Source organism: Melospiza melodia (assembly GCF_035770615.1).
Source record: "Melospiza melodia melodia isolate bMelMel2 chromosome 7 unlocalized genomic scaffold, bMelMel2.pri SUPER_7_unloc_1, whole genome shotgun sequence".
Lineage (NCBI taxonomy): Eukaryota > Metazoa > Chordata > Aves > Passeriformes > Passerellidae > Melospiza > Melospiza melodia.
In genome coordinates, this window is record NW_026948497.1 from 4,085,160 (window position 1) to 4,104,001 (window position 18,842).

An 18,842-nucleotide genomic window follows, 5' to 3' on the forward strand; every position below is an offset into this window, starting at 1 on the left:
TTCTGATGGAGGTTCGTACTAACAAAGCCAGCCAATGAAACTGGCTCTCAAGGCGAGATCATTTGGATGTTGCAGTGGCTGTGGCAGCCCCAGGGTTTGGGTTTTCTGGCTGGCATAGCAAAATGAGCTCTGAGCAGCATCTGTGGCAGGGAGGAAAGTGCCCCTGGAGCTGGGGCTGAGGCCCTGGGGTGGATGTGAGCCCGTGTGGGTGTGAAGGGAGCCGGCAGAGCGCTGAGTTTGCTTTCCCTGCAGGCTCGCGCTCTGATCCGGCAGAACGGGACCCCGCAGCTGCAGGAGCCCCAGTGCCTGTCGGCTCTGCTGCGGGACTGCCTCGAGTGCAGCCTGGAGCCGGACGAGGAGCGGCGCTGGGCTGCCCAGGAGCTGCTGCAGCTGAGGGCCAGGGGCTGCAAGGGAAGCAGCAGCGCCAGGGAGGGGTTTTCTTGTGGGGCCCCCTCCGACAGTCTCCAGTCTGGCTGCGTTCCACACGCAGAGCAAGCAGAATCCTCGCCTGCTGTGGCTTGGCAGGCTCCTTTGGAGCTCATCTGGGCCTGGTGCCCCACAGCGAGCAGGGACATCTGCAAGCAGCTCAGGGGGCCCAGAGCCCTGCCTGACCTGAGCTTGGATGTTTCCAGGGAGGAGGCACCTCCCACATCTCTGGACACCTTCTGTCAGTTTTTCCCCACTCTGCTGGTTAAAAAATTCTTCCTTAGATCTAATCTGAGCCTGCTTCCCTCTCCTGAGTTTCAACATATTTCCTTTTGTCCTGTTGCAACAGAGCCTGTGAGGAACTTGACTCTGGAAAGTAACAGTTCATTTCTTTCCTTTGTATCCTTTGGGCAGCACCCATTTTTATCATCAGCCAAGCCTCTCTCCAGCCTGACCCCTCTGATCACTGCAGCAAAGCAACTTAGGGAGCAGCAGAGGAGATGAAGCACTTGAGGACAGTTTCAGTTACAGTAGTCAGGACAACTAGTTAGTTATGGTAGTTAGCACTGGTAGCTGGTTATGGTAGTTAGCACTAGTAGTTAGTTATGGTAGTTAGGACAGCCTGTTTGTTATGGCAGTTGTTTGAATAAAAACTCTCTTAACCCTCAACTGCCTTGCCGTGTCCCTTCCTTCTCCCGCTGTGCCTCAGCTGCCCGGAGCAATGTGAGGGGAGAGCGGGCCCAGCCTGGCCCAGAGCTGAGCCCCAGCAGAGCCCTGGCAGAGCCCAGAGCAGCCTCGGCCCCTGCAGAGTCAGCCTGGAAGGAGGCGCTTGGAGCCTTCTCGGCTGCACCCGGCTCTCGGTTACAAACTGGGTGTGCTGGAAAATGCCACTGGCTCTGCACGAGGGCAGAAGGGGCCCGGGGAAGGCCCAAGTGCTCCATGCAAGGGAAAAACCTGCCCTGGGATTGTTATCAATAATTAGGTAGTGTTGGCTTTTGCTATTAGGTATTGACTGCTGTAAAATATTCTTAATCACACTGATTTTGATAGAGTACCGTTTGTAATCACTTTTAACTGCTTTTGCTCTAGTATAATTTGTCAGCTTTTCGTGGCCAAAATGCCCTGGCCCCTGTGTAGCTCATATCCTCAGAACATCATTTATGGATTATATTTTAGTTTGTGGACAGTGTGAAAAACATCAATTATAGCTTTGGCTTTTGCAAAATATTAAAGTGGTTGCCCTGTGTTGTGCATTAGAATGTTAACTTTAGCAGAAGTAGCTGTAGTTGCGAAATAATAACTAATGCTTTTATTTTTGTAACTAACTGACAATAACACTTCAGAGATATTTGTGAAATAGCTAATGTTCATTTCAAGTACTTGTGGAAATAGCTAAAACCGTCTGCATGGTCAGATAACATTTAAGGAAGGGATGTGATGAGGACCCCTGCCACTGACCCTTGCACTGTCAATAACTGTCACCTGCTGAAACCACAGAACAGGGGCCCTTATGAGGGAGTGACACACAACCCTCAAAACAGCAATCCACTATTCCTGCACGTGCTCTAAAAAGGCAAGTTGTGGGTCAAACCAACCTAAAGAATTCCTGGAACATGTAAACGAGTTCAAAGAAATGTTTGAATGTGTATAACCATTATGAATATGTATTTGAACAATACAATGGGAAAACGAGACAAGAAGAGTTGCTGTGGTTAACCCGTGTGCCTCTGGCCATCGCCAAGCACCCAGCGCTATTACTGATTTGTCCCTTATTATTCCTTATTAAACTCTCAAAAGTTCTAAAGAGTGAGGCTCATTTCTCACAAAATCCAAGGTGCTCACCCCTTGTTCTTCCCCCAAAGCCAGGATTTGTCAATCCTAAACTTTGTCTGGACAGAGGAGAAAGAGGCTGCAAGGAAAAGGAAGATGCACTGGTGTGGAGGCCCATGGGAGTCTCAATCTCCCACCCGTGGAGGACTGGTCCTCAAGAAGAAGAATAGATTTCAAGGTTATGGTGAGAAGCTTGCTTTGCAGGCACATGCTGATTTCTGGAAAGTTATGTTACCCCATTGGCCCCTTGGCCTAATTACCCTAGTTCAACCCATGTTACCCATCTTTGGTTAGTCCCTAGAATGTTCTCCCTCTCTGTCCCTCCATTGGCCCTAATTTACTGCATTCCTCTGCTCGTGTTTCCCCATTAGCTGACCCGACCCTTAACCCCTCCTTTGCCCCATTTTCCCCCATATCCATTGGACCCTGACCCTCAGCTCCACCCTCACTACCCCATATAAAAACCCCCTGTGCCCTCAGCTTGCACCCTGTCTTTGTCCCTGGGCCCTGCTCAGCTCTGTCCCCTGTTCCTGTACCAATAAACCCAGTTTGCTGCAGATCATACCCAGACCCATCCTGCTGACTTTGTCAGCTTTATAAAGCAGCCGTGAGCTTCGGGCTCCGGAGTGCCGGACGCTCCAAGGGCCTCGGCAGCGCCAGGACGCTCCAGGCTGGGACAGCCAGGCAGGGCAGGAGGAATCACTGCCCCTTTCCCCTCTCTGCTGCTCCATCTCCCAGCCCAGCACCGCTGCAGGACAGCCTCACTGCCAACGCCATCCTGCCAAGGATGGACTGGGGGGATCTCCTTCCCCTTCCCTCTGGCATGGAGGCAAATCCCATCTTCTCCTTGACCACCTTCCTTCCTCTCCTCATTCTGTCCTTCATCCATCACGTGCATTTTCCATCGCCTTCCTCCCTTGTTCCTTCTTGTTCTTTCCTCTCCTTCTGCCTCTTCCTTTTCCCTTCTCCCTGTCTCTTCCTCTCCTTGTCCTTCCTCCCCCAGGCAGTGAGATGTGGACAGAGACCAGGGAGAACAAATCCCTGCCACAGAACCTCGTGGAAGAGGCCATTTGGAACGGCTCCACGGCACAGGAATGCAACGGGGAGGAAAAGCCCCAGATATGCCACACGAGGAGGGGCTGCAAACGCAGCCTGGGGAGCTGTGAGGAGTTAAAACCCTCCCTGTGCTGGGAAGGGTTTGGGGAATGTGAGAAGAGCTTCAGGCAGAGTTCAGCCTATTCCTGGTGCCTCCAAAAACGGCGGTGCTGGATGCAGAGATCAATGGGGCTGCAGAGATCCCCCTGCAGATCCACGGGGATGCAGAGGTCCCCCTGCAGATCCCGGGGGATGCAGAGATCCCCCTTCAGATCCATGGGGATGCAGAGATCCCCCTGCAGATCCATGGGGATGCAGAGATCCCCCTGCAGCCCCCGGAGCAGCCACGCTGAGCACGGCGATGCCTGAGAGGGGGCTGTGACCCCGCGGCCAGAGGGCCCCGCTGGAGCAGCCTGTCCTGGCAGGACCGACCCCGGGGCACAGTGACCCACGCTGCAGCACTTGGAGGGGGCTGTGCCCCGTGGGATGGACTCAGCTTGGAGAAGTTCCTGGAGAAGTCTCCGGTGGGAGAGAGCCCAGGGTGCAGCAGGGGAACGACTCCTGTCCCTGAGCAGAGGGAGAAGCCCCGGGGCATGAACTGAGCCCGGCCCCATTCCCTGTCTGCGGCACTGCCGGGGTAGGAGGTGCAGCTGGAAGGAGGGAGGCGTGGGGGAAAGCTGCATTTAAGGGTCTTCACTTACTTCTCATTACCCTGCTCTGAGTTTTTGGAGTTTTCTGTCAGAAATCTCTCCCCTCCCCCACTCATCCACAGGGCTTTGGGGCGGTTTTCCCTTTTTGGGGGAAATCAAAGCGATGCACTGATGCTCCTAATTAGGGGTAGGAGAAGTGTGGCTCCAGGGCTTCCCGCTGAGCCGGAGCCACCGGAGCCGCAGTGCCGGGAAAGCCGTGGCGGGAGCTGCGGAGAAGTTTGTTTGTGTTTTCAGCTCAATCCCCTCGGGCCCGGGCCCGGGCCCGTTCCAGGGCTGTTCCTCAGCTCCGGCTCTGCCCTCACGCAGCCCGGGGGGCCCTGAGAGCGCGGGGCGGGGCTGTGCCGTGTGCAGAGCCCGCCCCTGGCTGGGATTGGGCGATGATGCCGTCAGTCGTGGTTGTGGCGCGCTGATTGGTGGGAGCGGGGCGGAGCAGGGCCCCGGTGGCGGGCTGAGGGCGGCCGTGGCTGGGCAGCGGCGCCATTGTCGGAGCGTGTGTGCGGTGCCGTGAGCGGCGGCAGCGGCCGGAGCGCGGTGAGGCGGCGGCGGAGCTCGGAGGCGGCCGCAGCGCAGGTGGGAGCCGCGCTGGGTTGTGCGGGGGCTCGGGGCTGGCTGCGGGCCTCGGGGGCGGCAGGGGGCTCGGGCGGGTTCGTTGTGCCGTGTCCGGCGCGTGTTGCCGCTGGCGTGAGGGCGCTGCGGGAGCGGCTGCCTGCGGTCTCCTTGCGGCCGCTGCCTCAGCAGGAGCCGCTGCCGGAGCAGCGCTGGCTCGGCGCGGTTGCTGTGGCTGGGACAGAGGGGGCTGCCCCGTGCCCGGGGCTGTGCGGGGAAATTGCCGTGGCCGGAGGTTTCTGTGCGCAGAGGAGACAGAGGAGTCCTGTAAAAGTGACTTTAGTGCTGAGCAGAGGGAGAGGCCGTGGGGCATTTGCCTGCGCTCTCTGCCATTGTTGTAGTTCGCAGCCTCCTTTTTATCCTCATTTTCCCGGCCCATCTCCCTCTCCCTTTGCCCACTGGCTGAGGTACTTGGAAGGTTCAGACGTCCCGGTCCGCCAACTGCATGTCCGTGTTAATTTGCACCCCCACTTTTGTATAACAGCCGATATTCACGGCTCTGTTAAGTCTTTGTTCTTCTGGAAGTTCAGGAATTTAGCGGGACTTTCTGTGAGCAGCAATCCATGTTAATTAGGAACATTTATTGCAGCTGATGGTTTCGCCCGTCGCTTCCTGATCTACAAATCCCTGGCCCCTCGCTCAGCTGCTGAATGAGCTGCACTCTCAAGGTGTCGAGCATGGTAAAAAGATGAGAGTTGCTGTGGCACATCAGAGGAGAAACAGCATTGGTTTAACCCATGGTCTGCCAGGGAGCCACAAAACCGTGTCCCATTCCCATCCTTTCCACGTTTGGGCTGGAGCATGAGGTGCTTTCTTACTTCCTTTGTTATCTGTTTCACCACTTTGTCGTCTCTTTGCCAACAGCAGTTTGAGACATTTAATTTTCCACAAACTCCTCTTTTTTTCTGCTAACAGATGATCTGATCCTATCCCATGGTTAAGTGTTGTGTTCCTCATTTCAGTGGGTTGGTCAGCAGGAAGGTCAGGAGCTGGAGCTGTCTGGTTGGTTATTATTGCGAGGACAGCTTGTAATCTATTGATGCCATTGAAATGAGAAATGGGTTCTGTGGCTCCTGATATGAATTGGTTCGAGTTCCCAGGGGCTGGTCCATGGTGTTTTAGGATTTGTTCTGCTGGCCGTTCATCTTTTCCCCATTTTGGTCGCTCCCTTCAGCCAAGACTTCATCAATTTACCACTTTTATCTGATTGAATCATGAAATACTAGATTCCCAACTGATTTCCCTGAACTTGTGGCAGCAAGAATTTCTCGGTGCTCTAATCCACCCTATATAACACAGACAGTGACAGCACATGTTGGAGTGGGCAGAGGGATGATTCCCCCACTTATTTATAGTGAAGTTTTCCCAATATTCTCCATGTGCTGTTTCCCTTTGCAGCTTCATCAGTTTCTGTTGCAGGGTCAGATATCCTCCCCCTGGGTTCTGCCTTGAGCTGTGCAAATTCCATCAGTGCCAGCAGGCAGAGCTTGGTGTGAGGGGCAGAGGGAATCAGCCCAATTCCTGCCCCGGGCAAGAGACCCAGGTGCATTGCCCACACTTTGCCCAGCAGTGTTCATTTGCATTTCTAAAGCTCCTCTGGAGGCTGCCTGGAATGGAGCTTCTCTTCCAGGGCAGCCATCTGGTGAGTCACATGTGGCCCCCCAAGAATCTGCTGTGTTTTAAAAAAAAAAGTATTAACTATTTACAAGTTCAAACTATTACGGTTAAAACTCTTCAGTTCTACAAATGCCCCATAAAGGAGAACTTGGAAAAACCCAGACCAAAAATTAATTCTCGCACTTCTGTCCCAAACCCACCTGACAATATAATGTGGGAATTATTATAAAAAATTATTATTGAAATAAACAGGGCCAGGAGACTTCTTCTCCTGTGTAATGCCTTTATTAAAAAGTGATCAGCTCAGGATTGGGCGGCTCGACGGGTCTGCAGCGTCCGTCGTCTCCCAGGGCAACTCAGAGGAGGAGGATATGCGCAGCTTTGTCCACCACGGGCAGAGCTGGGGATCAGATCCTCTTGGGAGCCTTCAGGGCTTGATCCCATAAGATGTTGCCATCAGATGTTGCCCCTCCCACTCAGTCGGCCTGGTCTCACCGCCGGGGTCACCTCCCATGGTCAGGGCGAGAGGGTCCGAAGGTGTTCCGCGTCTCTGCAGGCTCAGCACTCGGTTCCTCACGTCCAGACATCACTCCAGTCTCTCAACTCTTAGGTGGCTCGTTGCTTTTGGGGTTTCTCCATGAGTTTGGAGATGGGGGGGGGGGGGGGGGGGGGGGGGTCCCACAAAGCATTCTGGTCTTGCGAGTCACTTTGCATAACCCCCCCCACCTTCTCAGGTGTCTTCCCTATTCTGAGAAAGGTAAAACTTAGCTTCGGGCAAGGTCCCCACCCAGGAGAAGGGCCATTACCTCGCCCCAGCCAGGGCTTTTACTAATACAAAAACAACCATTAACGACAACGACCCGTGATTACAATAACAAAACACACAGAACTTGGGCAGGGCCAGTGGTCTGGCTGCCTTTTTGAAACTTTTTCTCATAAAAAAATATTAACCGAGTTTTTGTTCATAACAATTATCATGTTGTTATCTTATCACTGAAACTGCAGGGAAAACAAAACCTCTCCAAGAATCTCTTTAGTGTTAGAGAGTCAAGGCATTCCTTGGTTCTGGCCAGGATGTGCAACAGAAATAATTTCTTTCACAAATAGCCCGGCTATGCAGAGAAAATCATTCCATGCCATGTGAGTTTTACTAGATTTTCGTTAACTTTATGTAGTCTGAAGCAGTCTAAATCCACTGCTTTAATGTTCCTTGTTTCCAAGTTGTTTAAGTTTTTAGTATTTGGTTTCCTGTTGGACCCGGATTTCTTCCCCTCTGATGTGAATTCGGTCTCCACACTCCTGGATTTCCTTCTCAGCCTTTTCCAGCCCAGGTGTCTCCAGCTCTGCCGGGGGCAGTGTCTGGGGTAGCTGTTGGTTGCTGTTTGCTGCTGGGCAATGTTGATGTTTTGTTGCTGGTCGTTATCTCTGTGTGTGTCTTTTGGGCTGTTCCCAGTGTGTTCAGATGTTAAACTCATCTCCATTGAGTGGTGTAACATCCCTTAAATAAAACCTTTAAAATTCCTTTCCCATAGGAAAACCTTTGAGTAGAGAAACTTTTCTGAGCAGAGAAATAAGATTTGAAAGAACCAAAAACGGTACATTTTGCAGCAGTGCAATGGCAGGCAGCCCAGAGTGTGGGTGTCCGTGAGCCCCAGAGTGGAATTGTGCCGTGGTGTTCCCCAGCAGCTGTGGCAGTGCAGGCCCAGCCAGCGCTGAAGCTGCAGCAGTGGCAGCAAGGCTTGGCCCCAGTGGCTGGAGGTGGCAGAGGAGGGTGGCCAGGATTGCAGAGGATTCCAGGCGAGGATCTGTGGGCAGGCGCAGGGGCTTGGCCCGCCTTGGAGCCCTGGCTGCTGCTGCGTTGCCTTCAGGGCAGGCTCAGGGGCGGCCTCCCATCCTCCTGCTGCAGGCGGGAAGTGCAAATCTCCGGGGCTTCAGAGCCCTTGAGGCCAGGCTGAGGGGTCCCCCCCGTGTTGAGCTGTGCTGGCGGCTGTTTCTGGCCTCGGGGACACTTGGCATGGGCCCCTTGGCCACCAGTGGTGCTGCTTTGCACTCCTTAGGCAGGAGCCGATGTCCTGGCTGGGTGTTGGCAGCAGCAAAGTGCCAGGGCGGGCTCTGTGCCAGCCCAGCTTCCTGTGGGAGAATGTGCCTTGATATCTGCTCCAGTGGTTGCTGAAGCAGTGAGAATTGCTTTTGCCCCCCTGTTAGGTGCCATGGTGTCAGCAGAAGATATTGAAGCCTTCCTGCTCAGGGCATTTCAGTGCCAGGCTCTCACAAGCACCGACAGCTCCGTGGGTTGAGCTGAGCATGGGGCGGTGACCTGCGCTGTGTCTGATTCCCCTTCCTTAATAACAGCCTGTCTTGTAGCTCCTTTCCCTTCTGCTGCCCTTGCAGAGCCATCCACAAACACATTTTCTCCCTCAGGCCAGGGAATGTCCCATCATCACTCTGTCCCAGCCTGGGTCTGGAGCTCTGTCCCTTGAGTGCAGTTCTGGGTTCCTTGCCAGCCCCTCTCCAGGCTGTTCACACAGGAGGCTGGGTTAAACCCTTGCCCTGTCCTCAGTTCTAAATCCTCCTGTGCCATTGAACAAGTTTCATACTGTAATAACCGAGCCCTGCTCATCTGTTTAGAGGCTGTTTAGGTTGTCAAACCTATACCTTGATGCCAGACTTGAACTATAGGAGATCTTCCTGTTGTCATCACTTTTCAGGCGAGGCCACTCTCCGGCCACTGGGTTAAACATTTTAGCACAAGAATTCCTTTGACTAGACCCTGTTTAAAATCCACCTATAATTCAGATTCTTTTTCCTTTTTGGAAGCCCCAGGAAAACTGCCTCAGTTAAGCTTCATTTTGGAACTTGATAATCCTGTGTTTCCTTCTGCTGTCCATCTATCCAGTTTGTTGACTGGCTGGATAGGAGTGTTGTAGGGAGACATCCTTGGCTCCAAAAGCCCTGCCTTTAACAGGGACTCAATACCAGGCTGTGAGCCCTTTCTTCTCTCTCTTGGAACAAGGTATTGCTTGTCCTAGTTGCTTTAAAGTAATTTGTAGTGGCTCCATATCTAATTTTCCCTCTTTCCCTGTCTCTGCCCGCACTTCTGCGTTCACTTCAGCATGGGCCTTTTCAATCTTGTCACACAAAGGTAGAACAGAACTGGCCTCTGCAACCCCTTTTACAGTAACAAAATCCAGCTCTCAAATTCCTTCCTAGGTAATTACAATCACAGGAGGAAGAAAAAGAAATTGATTTTATTCAAACCTATGCCCCACAACTTCTAATAGTAGTTGAACAAGTCATACCTGCTCATCTTTCCCACTCATTCCCTTAAAAATCAAATATTCCTTTACTCTTTCCACCCTTCGGTCTAAGATTCAGAGTGGATTGAGAGGCCCCTGTGTCCATCAGGAAATGCCTTCTCTCAATGCAGACCCACCCTGAATGTTCTCAAGGGCTGCAGTATGGAGGGTCCCTGGTGTGATGGGAGCTGTGACAGCCCTGCCAATCCATGTCCATCAAGGGGTGGACTTGCTGGTCCTGAGGGTGCTGCTGTCTGTGCTTGCAGTGTCCTTGTGCCCTGCAGCTGGAGCCCTGGTTCCTTGCCAGGGGCTGTTTGGGTGGGCTCTCCCCTGCCGAGGAGGGCAATGCCTCTGCCATGTGCTTGTGGCAGAGCCCGTGCCCTGGGTGCTGGGGCCCCCTTGGGCCCTGGGGTTGATCCCTCAGGGGCTGTAGGAACTGTGCCCTGGCCTTTGCCTTCAGCTTGGCCTTTTGCTGCTCCCTTCTTGCATTCACCTGCTGTGCCTTTGTGCCCAAGTGCTGCAGGGCCTTCTTGTGCCCCTCCTGCAGCCCCCCTCAGTGCCTGTGGGTGCTTGTCTTGCTTTACAAGAGAGGTGTCTGCTCGGGAAGGCAGAAAAAGCCTCTCTTGGAATGGCGAATGCAAACCCCCTCCCTCTTAATTTCTAGACTAGTGAAATCAAGGGGCTCTCAGGCAAAGATATGGGAATAGGAATACCAGTTGTTTACTAGTGTGTATAATAAAGCAAACAAACACCAACAGCTGCGGCACTGACAGCAAACAGAGCCCGGACCCAGTCCCGGCCTTTGGGCTGCGGCGCTTTGCCCTCGGGTGCAGTTCCGGGCACGGCCGGCAGGGGCGCTGGTGGCTCCCGCGGGGCGGGCCAGCGCATCCCTCCCATGGGAACCTCTCTGAACGGAAATAGAGCAATCCCTTCAGCTCTTTCACTTGTTTCCCTTCTCTAGCCTTTCTCCCGTGTTTTGGGAAAGAATTTGGAGAGGGCTGCCTTTTAACTGAGTTCCTAGTGTTTCAAAATGTTGCTTCCTGTAGAGAGAGAGAGTTTCCCTGAACAGCCGGAGCTGTGGTTACCAAGGGGACGTAACTCAGAGCAGGACGGGATCAGGGGAGCATATCCCGCCGAGGCTCGGTGGGAGTGTGGGCAGGGTCTGCTGCCGGAATCGGCAGAGGGGGATCTTCCCGTGGAGCCCGAGGCGGAGCGTGGGTAGCCCCCACATGGCTGATGGCGGCTGATCCGGCAGCTGCCGGCAGAGCAAAGGCAGGTGGGAGAGCCCGGCAGCAGCGGCGGTGCCCAGCGCAGGTGGCACGGGCAGGGCAGCCGGGGATGGGATGGCTGGGACCCCCCCTGGGTGCGGTGGGGGTGTGACCTTGGAGCAGGCGGCAGGACAGAGCAACCCCCATCTTCCCCAGCATGGCCGGCAGAGCGGCCGCGGGCCAGGCAGTGGGAGCAGGGCACACAAATTGAGCGACAGCGCCGGGGCAGGTGGAGCTGCCCTGGGCAGTGAGGCCGCACCTGGGATGGAAACCGGGGCAGGCGGAGCTGAGGCGGGCAGCGAGCCGGGACCCGGGACAGGCGCCTGGGCCGCGAACGGAGGGGGCAAGACCTGCAGAGGATCCCACTCTCTGATTTTTCCTCTTGTTCCCTTCCCTTTCATTTCCCTTTGTCTCTTCATATTTTGTCTTGGGTGTTTCTGATACTTCAAAGATTTGTATTCTCTTGAAATCTCCTGTCTAACATATGGCATATTCTCTTCTAGATTAAATGGGGTTTTTTTACAAATAAACCCAGAACCTAACAAATCTATACTTCTGCATGGATACTTTGAAATGGTCAACCAGCTAACTCATGACCTCAAAATGTTGTTTTTCTCTTCACTTTTTTATTTCTCCTTTGGCAAATTGAACATCTCTCAGTTACTGGATTTGCTACTCCAAAAATCCAATGCGCCCATAGTTCCTTAAAAAATGATCACACAATGCTTGACTACCCAGTGGGTTTTCTGATTCAAGTTTTCTAATATTTTCCTAGTAAGCACATTTTATAATGAAATTGTCTTCCATCAAGAAGTTTCCATTTCCCTAATTTATCTTGTTCACTTCCTGTCGTGTTTAAATCTTTTTTCTCAGCTTCCCTAAACTTTGGAATTTCCAGTTTTTCCTCGTTGGGAGTTAATATTAACTTAAGTCTTTCTACTGCATCCTTAGCTTTGTGCTCTGCCCCCGTTTTGCCCAGTTTGCCTCTCCTTTGGCCTGGGCCAGGTTTCCCCCGCCCGCAGTGGCTGGAGCACCCGAGAGCCCCGCGCTGCCCATTCCGACCTGTCCCGGCTCCATCCCCGCTCCTGCCGCGGCTGCGAGGGCTGCGGGAACGGGGCACCGAGGGTGTGGCTGCTGCTGGCGGAGGAGGAGGAGGCAGGGAAGGGCAATGATAAAGGGAAGGAGGAAGTGGAGATAAGACAGAGGAGGAGGAGGGGGAACGGAAGAGAAGGAGTGGGAGGAAGAGGAAGAGGAGGGACGAAGATGGATCAAGGCTGAGGTGAGGGAACCACGTCGTCGATCCCTGCCTGAATTCGCAGCCCCCACCTGTGGGATCATCGCCCCCCCATCGCACTGGTGAGCGGGGAGAGGGAGCTCGGCCCAGATATCCCGGGGGTCCCTGGGTTGGGGTTTTTGGGGGGATGTTTGGAGAATGAAGCAGTCCAAGGCTGAGCGGAAAAGGCCCCTTGGGGGGACATCGGGGGGGTGGCGGTGGCGGCTGCCGGCAGAGGCAGCCTGGAGGAGCAGAGCCCTGTGTCCCCCAGGAGCCCAAAGGGGGGAGCCCAGAGAGGGGGGAGCGGCGCCATTGGCGGGAGCCTCAAGAGCCTGGAGAGGGGCAGGGGGGACTCCTTGGAGCCGCTGCAGCCCAGAGCAGAGAATGAGGGGAGAAGGGAGCCCGGGAGCCCAAACAGCCCCGGCATCCCGAAAATGGGGAGAGCGAAGCGGGGGGAGCTTTTGGCATTGCTGGGACTGCCAGCAGCCTGGGTAGGGCAGGCACCGAGGAGAATGGGGACCCCCAATCCAAGCGTGACTCCCAGCAGCTGGGATGGGTGGAACTCCCTGAACACCAGAGGGGAGGGACCAGGGACGGGCAACTCCTGGGAGGCTTTTTCAGGCCTGAATCTTGGTGTTTCTGAGGTTTTTCTGGAGCCCAGGTGGCCGGTGACTTGTAGACATGGACTTGGGCAAAAGGGACTTTCAAACTCAATGTGTGTTGGGGGATGTGAAACAGGAAAGCCTTATAAATATGATTGTCTTGCAAAAGATTATGGGAATATAGAAAGTATAAGGAAGATTGAAATGAAAGCAAGCTCTGAGATACCTTAGTTAGTGACAACTGGAAAGCAATGGTGTGGCCCAACTGAAGGTAATCCCCTTTTGATGAAACAATTCCCTCTGCTTGCAGAGAGATCCAGACCCCATTAGCTCAGCAGAAGGGGCCCAAAGAGGAGTTTTTAGGGTGTAAAATGTAACACAGTATGGTGATGTAATGATTCTTACAAGCTGTTTGTAAATGCTCTGGGATTTGTATTTTGTACTAGATTGGTTAGTGAGAAATAGAATATTCCACGCAGAAGAAAATTTATTGTGTTGTAATAGGAATGTTACTGTGTTATGCTCTTGCGTGTCTTACTTTCTTACCCTCTCACTCTCTCTACCCCTCTCTTCTCTCAGCCCTGCTCCGAGCTGTGCCTGGCAGCTCCAAGCAGGGCCCTGCACCCAGGCCCTTTGCAATAAACCGCAAGTTCCACGACCTGGCTGCAGAGATCTCTCATCTCTGTCCGTCCCGACCATCCTACCCCCCAGTGCTCCTACAAACGCGCTCATCCCTTGTTTTCCCCAAACCAGGATTTCCCATTGCCAAGGCCTGGGAGGCTGCGAGGAAGAGGAAGATGCCCCGGGACACTGAGGCAGGTGAGGAGGAAGTCAGTGCCCCTTTCCCCTCTGTGCTGCTCCATCTCCCAGCCCAGCACGGCCCCGGCTGCAGCTCAGGCCTGGGGGGATCTCCTTGCCCTTGCCTGTGGCACAGAGGCAAATCCCATCCTGTCCTTGTCCTTCCTCCCCCAGAGCAGGAGCTGAGCATGGAGAGCAGGGAGGACAAATGCCCACAGCAGAACCTGGTGGAAGAGGCCGTTTTGAGCGGCTCCACGGCGCAGGAAGCCAACGGGGAGGAAAAGCCCCGGAGATGCCGCACGAGGAGGGGCTGCAAACGCAGCTGGCGGGGATCTGAGGGGGAAAGAGCCAGCCTGGGCCGGGAAGGCGGCCGGAGACGGAGCCAGAGCTCGGAGCTGGTGCTCCATGAGCAGCTCCATGATGGGGAGAAGCCACACACGTGCGTGGAGTGTGGGAAGAGCTTCAGGTGGAACTCCGAACTGATCAGGCACCAGAGGATCCACACTGGGGAGAAGCTCTATGAGTGTGGGGAGTGTGGGAAGAGCTTCAGCGTGAGCGGCAATCTGATCACGCACCAGAGGATCCACACTGGGGAGAAGCCCTATGAGTGTGGGGAGTGTGGGAAGAGCTTCAGCCGGAGCTCCAACCTGAACCAGCACCAGAGGATCCACACTGGGGAGAGGCCCCATGAATGTGGGGAGTGTGGAAAGAGCTTCAGCCAGAGCTCCCACCTGATCAGGCACCAGAGGACCCACACTGGGGAGAGGCCCTACGAGTGTTCCAAGTGTGGGAAGAGATTTCAGACCAGCTTCGTTCTCCTGCAGCACTATCGCATTCACAGAGAGGAGAGGCCCTTCCAATGCCCTGACTGCGGGAAGGGATTCAAGTACAACTCCCACCTCATCACCCACCGGCGCGTCCACACTGGGGAGAGGCCCTACGAGTGTGATAAATGCAGGAAGAGGTTTCAGAACAGCTCCCATCTCCTCATGCACTATCGGATTCACACAGAGGAGAGGCCCTTCCGCTGTCCCGACTGTGGGAAGGGATTCAAGCGCAACTCCACCCTCGTCACCCACCGGCGCATCCACACTGGGGAGAGGCCCTACGAGTGTCCCCAGTGTGGGAAGAGCTTCTCCAGCAGCTCTCACTTGATCCAACACCAACGGAGGCACCACTAAGGGAAGCCCTGCGAGTGCCCCGAGTGTGGGCAGAGCTTCGTGCGCTGCTCCAGCTCCTTCCCCCACTGGAGGAGGCACTTTGGGCACAGCCCATGTTATTGAAGTGAAGGGGAGAACGACCATCCTGGTAATGCATCGAACTCTGATTTATTGATCAATCAGTCACTTTATATAACAGTGTTAATTAACTTCATGAATATTGCAAAATCTGAGCTCACGATAGGTTAACAGAGAAAACTCTAACCACTCCTTTTGTTTTACAATACCTACAATTGTGTATTAAAAACAGAACCAACGTTCCCACTGTGATATGAGAGTTTCCCCAAACTTCCATATCTGTTCCCAGGGAGCCAGCTTTTCCCAGACAGAATGCTTTGCTTGTTATGGGAAGACTGTCTGAGAACCTTATTATTTATAAAATTAAGCCTGGGAACTGCTTTAGGAACTGCTTTACTTCTACCTTTTACTTTTCTCTCAATTGTATGTCTTCATGGCCTTTTTCTTTAAGCCATTCTCCAACAGCATGTGAGCCACATTCCCTGTGATCCATGTTGAGAACACACTTGGCTGCTTCTACTTTTATTTTCACCTTAATTTTTTCTGTTCTCCATCTCTTTGCACTGCAAAAGCCAAGAGGAATAGATCTGTCACCTCCAAACCACTCAAATCCCAGTTAAAACAGCTCAATCTTACCCCAAAAAGAGCTCAAACCTACCTCAAAAAACTCAATCCCATGCCAAACTCACTCGATTCCGCAGCCATCAGGCTGAGATGAGGTTGGGAAGTGATTTAGAGTTGTCGGATCTCAATTAGAGTGGTGGGATGGAGATTGTGTGGGTTTGGGTGTGTGGGATGTATTTGACAGCAAAGAAAACTCTGAGACTTACTGATTTCTCTCCCGTTCATGTTCAGTCTGTTGCAGTTCTGTTTGCAGAGTGCCGCCTTCTCAGCTCCTTGTCTTGGTGTCCCCTTTTCTCTCCTGCCTCTCTTTGCCTGCTCTGTTTCTCTCTCAGTGTCTCCCTGGACCCACGGACCACCAGAGACCCTGCCCTGATTTAATTGACCCAGGCACCACCAGAGACCCTCCCTATATTTAATCCTCAGGATCACCCACTACTCTCCCCTGATTTATTGCCCCAGTGCCCACCAAAGACCCTCCCCTGATTTAATTGACCCCTGCCACCAAAGACCCTCCCCTGATTTAGTTGACCTTTCCCTGTTTTAATTCCCCTTTCCCTGATTTAATTGACCCCTTCCCTGATTTAGATGACCCTTCTGTCCCCACAGACCCTCCCCTGATTATTTATTATTTTATTTCCCAATTATTATTTTAATTCCCAGTCCCAGGAGCTGAAGTCCTGAAGGCTGGCAGGGAAATGTCTCTGTAAGATTTTGCTCCATTTCCATTCAAGGGCGGGAACATCTTTTCCTGGCTGGAAGCTGGAATTGCAGACTTTTGGAATGTGTGCAGGGCAGTACGGACTGGGATCAAACATGGACTGGGATCAAACAGGGACTAGGATCAAATAGGGACTGGGATCAATAGGGACTGGGATCAAATATGGACTGGGATGAAATACGGACTGGGATCAACTATTCACTTGGATCAAATATGGACTGGGGTCAAATATGGACTGGGATCAATTATTGATTGGAATCCTACAGTGTAGGATAAACTGGACTGAGCTTATATAGACTGGGATCAAATACGGGCTGGGATCAAATATTAATTGGGATAAAAAATGGACTGGGTTCAAATCAGGACTGGGATCAACTTTGGACTGGGATCAAATATGGACTGGATCAAATATGACAGATCTTATGGACTGGGATCAAATGTGGACTAGGATAAGCTACGGACATGGATCAAATATGGATTGGGATCAAATGGACTGGGTTCCTACAGACTGGGATAAACTGGACTGAGATTATATAGATGTCGTGGTTTGAGAGGAAGTTAGTTTTCTGGGATATGAAGTGGTCAGGCCAATAGGTGCTCACATTTGAATACTGGCACCTGGTTTGGCCACTGGGGACATTGGATACGCCTCTGAGAACTCAGGGGTTAAAAAGCAGAGCACTCCCGGGGGAAGCTCTCTAGGGCTCCAGCGAGGGAACCAGGTCGGGCCTCCCCTGCCCAGCTCCTGGCTGGTTTGGGGCTGGGTGAGGTAGGCCTGGCCCGAGGATGGAAGGGTGGAAGAGCACCGACATGCATCCGGCAGCCACACCTCCCCCCCAGGAGACAGAGAGACAGAGCGCCTGTGCCACCGTGAAATTTGATATCCTGTGCTGGCAGCACAGCCCGGCTGGCAGAGAAGGGTCCGGCAGCTGTGGGAGCTTTGGATGGGCAGAGCCCGAGCTTTTAACCCTTTTTTGGACAAGGAAAACTTTGCAGAACATTAACCTTTCCTAGAAGAGAGATAAGAGATGAAATGGAAGAAGGAAATGTGCAAGTGTGAAGGTCTGGGCAAGTGAAAGATGTCGGGAGAGTAGAGAAGAATCTTAGGTGGGAAGAGATGATGGAGTGGCCTTAGCGGGACTTTTCTTGTGTAGCCATGGACAGAACCATGTTTCCTGTGACACAGAGACTGCATCCAGGGGGAGGCAATGGCTCAGAGCCAAGAGGGTTCAGTGTTGGTACCCCGGGGCCCCAGGGGGTGAAATTTGGGGGGGGATAGGTGTCCCAAAGGTGGGACTGTGCCCTTTTTGGAACGGGACAAAGCATCCTTAAAAGGACAACCCTAGAAGCAGCTCTGGTCCATGTGCAGTGGTGAGAGCACTGGACATGGAAGGAAGATGTCACAATGGCAGATGTTCTCCGGGCGGTGCCACAAGTGACGTGGAAACACACGAGGTTTCAGCGGTGTTTCCTGGGGAAGCCTATGGCACAAGAAGGATTCCTCTCCCCTTGATGAACTGAGAATTGGTTACCTAAAGGGTGGTGATGGACCGAGAGCTGGAGATTTGGGGAATAGATGTATCAGAAATTTGGTGGTGGGGGGGCAGGAAATGTTTTTGTTTTGGAAAGTTTTCATTTTCCCTGTGTGTTTCCTGTTACTTAGAGTTGTAGTTCAGTTAATAAAGGTTTCTTTTCTTTATTTCTAAGTGGGGGCCTGCTTTGCTTATTCCTGGTCACATCTCACAGCAGACACCAGGAGGATATATTTTATGGGGATACTGGCATTGTGCCAGCATCAAACCATGACACCTACGCTGCCAGTTGGCCTTTTTCCACCTCTCCAGCCATCCCCACAGAGCATTGGCTACTGTCCATGAATCAGTGTAGAGGAAGAGCTTTGGCCATTTCTCTCCCTTAGAAATGTCCAGGGCCAGCTGAACGGCTTTGAGTTCTGTAAGTTGACTTTATCCACCTTCTCCTTCAGCAGCCTCTGCCACCTGTCGTGTGGGGCTCCGTACGGCTGCTTTCCACTTCTGGTCCATCCCTGTGATGTGACAGGAACTGTCAGTGAAAAGAGCGTAGCGCGTTTCCTCTGGGGGCAGTTGGTTATAGGGAGGAGCCTCTCCAGCCCGTGTCACTGGTTCTTGTTGCTCTTCATCAGTAAGACCAATGCTCTCACCTTCTGGCCAGTTTGTAATTATCTCCAAAATCCCAGGGCGATTCAGGTTTCCAGTACGGGCACACTGTGGGATAAGAGCAATCCGTTTACTCCATGTAGCGTCAGTGGTGTGGTGGGGGGTGGGAACCTTTCCTTTGAACATCCACCCCAGCACCGGTAGTCGGGGTGCCAGGAGGAGTTGTGCTTCCGTGCCAATCACCTCTGAGGCAGCCTGGACTCCTTCATAGGCAGCCAAGATTTCCTTCTCTGTGGGAGTGTAGTTGGCTTCTCACCCTCTGTAGCTTCGACTCCAAAATCCCAGTGGTTGGCCTCGAGTCTCCCCAGGCACCTTCTGCCAAAGGCTCCAGGACAAGCCCTGGTTTCCGGCTGCAGAGTAGAGCATGTTCTTCACCTCTGGTCCTGTCCTGACTGGGCCAAGGGCAACTGCATGAGCAATCTCCTGCTTGATCTGTGCAAAGGCTTGTTGCTGCTCAGGGCCCCAGTGGAACTCGTTCTTCTTGCAGGTGACCAGATAAAGAGGGCTCACGATCTGACTGTACTCAGGAATGTGCATTCTCCAAAA

At 53.2% G+C, this 18,842-nt stretch overlaps 1 protein-coding gene and 1 pseudogene across 1 annotated transcript; one reads left to right on the forward strand and one right to left on the reverse strand.

Annotated features, from left to right (window-relative positions):
- Positions 1–18,842, reverse strand: part of LOC134432720 (zinc finger protein 850-like) — a 359,084-nt pseudogene that overhangs the window by 302,615 nt on the left and 37,627 nt on the right.
- LOC134432765 (zinc finger protein 239-like) lies at positions 13,699–17,807 on the forward strand. Its single transcript, XM_063181671.1, has one exon. It carries the CDS (start codon positions 13,710–13,712, stop codon positions 14,700–14,702), a length of 993 nt encoding a protein of 330 aa, XP_063037741.1. The 5' UTR covers positions 13,699–13,709; the 3' UTR covers positions 14,703–17,807.

Bases quoted from the DNA above. Each gene is read 5' to 3' on its own strand.
- LOC134432765 (XM_063181671.1), top strand. From the start codon at position 13,710: ATGGAGAGCAGGGAGGACAAATGCCCACAGCAGAACCTGGTGGAAGAG.